Source organism: Amphibalanus amphitrite, unplaced genomic scaffold (genome assembly GCF_019059575.1).
Source record: "Amphibalanus amphitrite isolate SeventyFive unplaced genomic scaffold, NRLGWU_Aamphi_draft 000690F_arrow, whole genome shotgun sequence".
NCBI lineage: Eukaryota > Metazoa > Arthropoda > Thecostraca > Balanomorpha > Balanidae > Amphibalanus > Amphibalanus amphitrite.
In genome coordinates this window covers 316,447-322,844 of record NW_024882184.1, presented here as the reverse complement: position 1 = coordinate 322,844, position 6,398 = coordinate 316,447, and the positions used below count along the sequence as shown (strand labels likewise).

The 6,398-nt window shown below is 46.8% G+C and overlaps 2 protein-coding genes across 3 annotated transcripts; one reads left to right on the top strand and one right to left on the bottom strand.

The window, feature by feature from the left end:
- Positions 1-493: 493 nt before the first annotated feature.
- On the bottom strand, positions 494-2,053 carry LOC122364673. The gene is made up of 3 exons (XM_043335282.1): positions 1,988-2,053; positions 1,187-1,357; positions 494-763 (listed from the first exon to the last, which is right to left on the bottom strand). The coding sequence occupies exons 1-3, from the start codon at positions 2,036-2,038 to the stop codon at positions 638-640; spliced, it is 348 nt and encodes a 115-aa protein (XP_043191217.1). The 5' UTR covers positions 2,039-2,053; the 3' UTR covers positions 494-637.
- A 756-nt stretch (positions 2,054-2,809) lies between these two features.
- On the top strand, positions 2,810-5,439 carry LOC122364672. Of its 2 annotated transcripts, none has more exons than XM_043335280.1 (3): positions 2,810-2,895; positions 3,363-3,528; positions 5,145-5,439. In XM_043335280.1, exons 1-3 carry the CDS (start codon positions 2,863-2,865, stop codon positions 5,273-5,275), a joined length of 330 nt encoding a protein of 109 aa, XP_043191215.1. In that variant the 5' UTR covers positions 2,810-2,862; the 3' UTR covers positions 5,276-5,439. The 2 variants fall into 2 exon arrangements, with proteins under 2 accessions (XP_043191215.1, XP_043191216.1); XM_043335281.1 differs by having other exon boundaries at positions 3,363-3,533; positions 5,150-5,439.
- The last annotated feature ends 959 nt before the right edge of the window (positions 5,440-6,398 follow it).

Below are 6,398 nucleotides of genomic sequence, written 5' to 3'. Positions count from 1 at the left end.
TTTGGCGGCGCTGCGCGCCGCCGTTTTCTTGCTATTCAGGAAAAAACACAGGGGGGGGCCAAAATGCCCCCCCCCCCAACGGGGCGAGGCTTAAGCCAACTACCATGTTAAATCTTTAATCTAGAGTATGGGACTTCTTGCCTCGGGCTTCACAAATCACTTCCTAGCTGGGAGTCCGATCATAAGTGAAAAAAAAATTTGAGGGGTGGAATTTAGAGTGAAATGTCCAAAGAACGCATTGAGCACAAGTTTAGCCTTTCGGGTCATGTGGGAAAAAAAGTTATGCAGCAAAATAAATTATCTGGGGCGGCTTACTCCAGGCTACCCTACAAAGTTTGCTTAAAACTGCATTTTGACAGCCCGCAAGCATTTAGATTCGAGATGTTTTCCTTGTTAAATCAGTAACATAGTTTTAGTTTGCCCTTCCCCGCATCGCCCAGCCACCTTTACGATCCACCACCTGTTGACCGTAGATGTAATGAGAAGCAACATGTTGGAGAAAAATGGCCAAATGTATTACACAAAAACAAAATGCCGAACAACAGAAACCATCACTGACATACGAGGAGTCACTTGTCAAACAGAGGCCAAAACTTTTTCGATTAGTCGAGTTTTTTCGAAGAGTTGTTTTCTCGCTCTAGCCAGTGAACTGATCGCTCTTGGCCGTGTTATCCGAAGACTGGCTATCTCCGAAGAAGCCCTGGGTTTGCGAGACGTCACTCTTAGCCTCGTTAATAGAGGCAGCGTTTCCCTGAGCGTCTCCCTGAAAACAGACACACTCTGTTAGCATGGTGTCAGGCAGGGTACTGTCAAATCCGCACAAGGCGCTAAAATGACAAAGACGATAACACACGCTGGAAGTCGAAACAAATTACATACATGCGTTGCAAGTTGCGTGCGTTATAAGACGATTTTCTTGCGCCCCATGAAAAGCCAAATCGTCTTACATACATACGGAGCTAGCTTCAAAGGTATTTGTTCATGTATCATAACATTTTCCTCTTTCTAGGTTCAGCCAGTTAGATCCTTTCATTTCGCGCATGTCTTTTATAATATTTTTTTTTTTAGAAAAAAAGTTAAAAGCAATACCTCCATCAACCAACAGAGCTTAATGATATGAACTTGTACTCTATATCACTCTGACACCTGTGGGCCTCAATTTTGAATATATTACCATCCCACTTACCCCGGCAAAAGCCGAGCTCTTCTGCAGTTGCAGGCCGGGCGCCTGGGCCTGGGCGGAGTCGGCTCCGGCTGCTCCATCGGCGGCGCCTCCTCCACAGCAGCCGCGGGTGGGGCTGGCAGCCACCGCCGCCACCAGACACAGCACCAGGATGGCCAGCTTCATGGTTATTGTCTGTGGGTGTAGGAGAGAGAGAGAGAGAGAGAGAGAGAGAGAGAGAGAGAGAGAGAGAGAGAGAGAGAGAGAGAGAGAGAGAGAGAGAGAGAGAGAGAGAGAGAGACAGACAGACAGACAGACAGACAGACAGACAGACAGACAGACAGACAGACAGACAGACAGACAGACAGACAGACAGACAGACAGACAGACAGACAGACAGAGACAGAGAGAGTGGGGGAGACGCTAATGAATTTGACCTGTGTACGGACTATAGAGTATAGAGTGCGTTCGATGTGACTAGTCTCATGCTTCGTATATTCAAAATAAAAATGAAAACATATTTTCTCTTGCCTTATGTTTAAGAAAAGAACAGGCGATGTAGTGAAGGTGTAGGATATAATTTTCAGCATAGCTGGGTAGACCGGAAATTTACCGTAGAATGACCAATTTGAAAACAGTGAACCTTCTATCAAATGCAATGCAAACTGAATGGAATATATATTGAATTGGTGCCTCTCCTTTTTGCCAAGCTGCTATTTTTTTACATTTGCGTTACAATCGTTGTGTTTTGTCGTTTCTGAAGGGAACGACCCATAAATGACGCTAGCTGAGTCCTACTTTATGGACAAGTCCTCCCAGTCTTACCTGTGGTTCTGCACCTGCAGCGTCCAAACAGTATAGTGATGACTTCCACATTATCGTTCCCCTTATATACTGGTTATCGCCCAGCAGAACAACAACAAACAACAACCTATGAGAACCGGTCCTGGCATTTTCAGAACTCAGCGCAACGACTTTGTCAGGGTACATGGGGCCCACTGGAATTTCCGTGAACAGCAATCCCTTAGAAACAGGGCGACCATGATATTTATGTGGACTGCCATTTTTCGCGATTTATATCACATTCGTTTTGCATGTTGTTTGGACTTATTTAGTGGCTTGAATCTGTCTTAGAATGTGGGAGCAAATAAATGATAATCTATTTTTTGCTTTAAAATATTACATTTACCATAATTTACCTATGTATATCAATGCATACATTTTATAAAATATCATAAGGATAACCGAAAGTAAGAGTAAAAAGAAAGAAGCGGCAAAGCACGAGTCAATTACGACAGATCTTCTTCAACAGTCGTGTGCGCAAGACAAAATTCGATGAAATTTGTTAAATTTGCTAGAAAAAGAGTCATTTATGGCGACATCAAAATTGAAATTATTGTTGAGCGAGGAAGAATCTAGGGCAATCCATGCTGGGCGATATAATCAATTTTGCATTGGTTTGCGGAAATGATTACAAGGCGTACGCAAGACTCATCCCTAAATTAACGAATAATCGATGCACGTACTTCACACGAATAATAAATGATCTTAGTTGCTTCTATAACCTGGAAACGACGTTGCAGCTTTGTAGCGTCCCTGTCATAAACAACAGCTTCCCGATAAATAAAACCGGTCTTGCATGACTGTTCTATTTTTGGTCGACCAGAGGTATATAAGGCGAGAAAGCTCTACTACGTCTCATGTTGTTCGAGTCCGAGACACTTGGAAGTAAGGTAAGTGCACTTGATGTCGCGTTTGTAAGTCCGTGTACACTGTACATGTAAATCGTGTCTTTTAGTGCAGTGTAATCTAAACCTAAAATTCAGTGTGAAGTTCTTGGTTTGTTTTAATGGGCGCAAGCTCTTCGTGCCTGAAAAGACCCCTGCAGAACTATGAGATGATAGTATAGGACGGAGACACTGGTTTGTGCGGACGATAATGTGCCGATGGGGCAGCCGCTAAAAAGGTCACCCCAGAGAGACTAGTGCAAACGAGGACCTTCTCTCTCCACTGGTTGTCTGGTGGGGATCACCACCAGCCCAGTTAAGGTGGTTTGAGTGAGGATGAGAATGGGTTGGTCCTGACAAAGGCAAAGACGTGTGTTGACGAAGTCTTATTGATTTCATTTGTTTGTTTATTCCTTTAAAAAAAATCTATATCAGAGGCAGTTTTCAAACGCTTTTTGCCCGTTCACCCACAGACAATAACCATGAAGCTGGCCGTCCTGGTGCTGTGTCTGGTGGCGGCGGTGGCTGCCAGCCCCACCCGCGGCTGCTGCGGAGGAGGCGCCGCCGATGGAGCCGCCGCAGCCGACTCCGCACAGGCCCAGGCGCCCGGCCTGCAACTGCAGAAGAGCTCGGCTTTTGCCGGGGTAAGAATACAGGATGACGTGGAGCATTACTGGTGTCTCAGTGCGTTTAGTCAACTTCTGGGGAGTGAATTTAACCCTCGCCGGACCTATTGGTTTTCTACATACGCGCCGGCCGAGGGGGGGGGGCGGGTACGACCCCCCCCCTCGCCGTTTCGCCCCTGGTGGAGCTAGCGCGTCGCGGAAAAAACGAGCGTGTGCGCCGTTACGAGACGCAGAGATTGGTACCCAATTTTAAGGTCCTAGGTCAACCGGTGACCTCTGAGGTCAGGTCAAGTGCCCCAGGGTACGGTTCAGTTTTTGTGTGAATAACTTCGCAAAAAACGGCCGCAGAGCCGCGATTTGTGCAGCATCGTGTTCGCCTCGCTCAGGCGCGTCGAATGATATACTTTTTGTTCGGGTCAGGTCAACTTAGGGTGTTGACCTCAGGTCAAGGTCAGGTCAGCACCCCCAGGTCACGAAGTTGGTTGAAAGAGGTCATGTCGCATATCATTCGATTTGGCAGGTCTTCCTGAGTCCATTGGTGGCTTTCCCGACTCGCTAGCTCAATTTGGTCGGGAGTTATTGACGAAAAACTAATATGACCTTGATGACGTCATAAATGACGTCACGGAAGGTCAACATTGCAAAAGTGACGCATCTAACCTTGCAAGGAGTGCATCAAATCACGATTCTGTGTGCTTGAGATAGTTGGAGATCGTTCCCGGCGCCAGAATAGCAGTTTGAATTTTTCCCCATTGACTTATAATGGTGAGGTCACGAAAATGACCTGACCTCATATGACCTTTAGAAAAAATCCGAGATATACAAGTTGTGAGACTCATAATGGATACTAGATCCCGCAAGTTTCATTTCCCTGTGACATCTCCTCTGGCAGTGAGGGCGTTGCGAAGTTGCGACATCTGAAGACCGTGCAGAGGTTCACTTATGACGTCATAGGTCAGTGACCTGACCTAACCCAAAAATGCGGTTGGTGTCAAAAGATGCGGCTTGGATCAAAGGTCAGGTATGCCAAGTTTCAGCTCTCTATCGCCAGCGTGTTCGGAGCTATCGCGAAAAAAACCTATGGGGGGGGGGGCGGCACCCGCCCCCCCCCCCTCGGCCGGCGAGGGTTAACCGTACATCAAACGTGATCTGCTGCTTATGGAGGTATCAAGGGGAAAACTGGCAAAGTTCATGTGAAGTTTTTATTTTTTTACTATCGTTCCATTATTCCCTTCACCCTGTTTCTATTTTCCTTTACATCAATCATTCGCCTATTCTAGGTAAGTTACACCTATTCACCTCCTCAACTTTAGCCTACTGATCCCAAATGCCTACACACCCAGACCTTATCTTACAAATGCCGTGAATAGGATTTGGCAGCACTGGCCGGAGTTACGTGCAATAATATGAAATGCATTTTTTACGTCCAGCTATTCCCGCCGAATGTGTTTAATGGCGTAGATGATAATGAATATTGCCTGAATGAATGATTGGATGAATGCTGAATAATTATGAGTCTTGCCAAATGCCGTGAATGCGTATTCACGGTATTTGGTAAGATTGGGCCCTGCTCTCTGTTATAAGCATCTGTCTTCTGTTGAAGCATGACCTCACCGCGACCAATTTGCCCCCAGGGCTCTACTGTGGGTAACGCTGCGTCAGTCAGCGACGCCTCCAGCAGTGCGTTCCAAAGCCAGGGACGAGGCGGATCCGTGCAGAGTGCCGTCAACAAGGCTGAAAGCAGCCAGTTCACCGGATAAGATGCTGGACGAGCTTGACATATTGTCACGGTTGTACTTTTACGTGATTGCACTTTGCAGAACTTGGAAAGATACATGGGCGCTTGAAGTGCTCTGAAGAGCTAATGTGTATTGCTGCGCTGTTTGGATATTGCTTGCATCAATACAAAAAAAGAAAAAGCTGGTATTGGCAGTTTTGGTTCGGTGCTGATAAAGTTCAGCCGTGAAGGTGTTTTGATTTAGACCCGCCTACCATCTCCTCCTGTTAAGTAACAAGAACAATATCAACCACAACAACAAAAACAGCATTAGCTGCATACAATGGCTTATTTGGATCCATGTTAAGTTGTATTGTGCTAGGCTAGCATTGTGCTTCCATTTAGCACCGCGTGTCTCTGTGTTGTGTTATGATTTCCCCATGCCTTTTTCGCCTTCGCCGAACACAAGAACTCTAACACGAACAGGGCATGCAGTACACCCACGAGGCGAAATGCTTGCATCATATTGCAGACTTTGAGGTGGCACCTTTGATTCACGATCATCATATTCCGATAATCATGTTTATAGCATCAACCACCCACAAAGGCCACCCATAAGCAGCAGCTCACGGGAGACCAACCACAACAGCCCTTGATGTTGTAACTCTCATCCCCTGTTAAAGTTAGTCCGGACTTTCCATGCCCCTAGCCATCACAATCATCCAGCCTAAAAGTGCTTAGTCATCGGTGCAGATGCCCTTCTTTGTCTAGGGGACCGGTCTCATGTCAACTCAGTTCGGTCGCCCCTGATTCACCGTCGTAAATGAGATCACCTTCGGAAGAAGCAGAGAAGGGGGAGCTTGGTGAAAATGGACGGCGTGGTTTAGGTGATAACCAGCGCAGGCTGGGATTGTCAGTGATGGGTTGTGACGGGGTTTCCCCCCAAACTTCCCGGGACAGGGATGTGGTGAAGGCAGTGGGAAGGGTGCTCAGTGCTCAGTGCTGGGTACGGGTAGGCGACGGCGGCTGCCACAAAGGGATCAAGTACCTACCCTGCTCAGTTGTCCAAGGTTCATTGTAAGGATGGGCGTGAGCTCTCTTGCTTGATGACTATGCGGTTATTCTTAATTCTTACGGCTAGAATTTGTTTTGTACTTACAAAGCGA

Bases quoted from the DNA above. Each gene is read 5' to 3' on its own strand.
- LOC122364672 (XM_043335280.1), top strand. From the start codon at position 2,863: ATGTTGTTCGAGTCCGAGACACTTGGAAGTAAG. The intron at 2,896-3,362 runs GTAAGTGCACTT...GTTCACCCACAG, and splicing joins CCGAGACACTTGGAAGTAAG to ACAATAACCATGAAGCTGGC. The intron at 3,529-5,144 runs CCGGGGTAAGAA...GACCAATTTGCC, and splicing joins GCAGAAGAGCTCGGCTTTTG to CCCAGGGCTCTACTGTGGGT.
- LOC122364673 (XM_043335282.1), bottom strand. From the start codon at position 2,038: ATGTGGAAGTCATCACTATACTGTTTGGACGCTGCAGGTGCAGAACCA. The intron at 1,358-1,987 runs GTAAGACTGGGA...CTACACCCACAG, and splicing joins CTGCAGGTGCAGAACCACAG to ACAATAACCATGAAGCTGGC. The intron at 764-1,186 runs GTAAGTGGGATG...GTCTGTTTTCAG, and splicing joins AGAGCTCGGCTTTTGCCGGG to GGAGACGCTCAGGGAAACGC.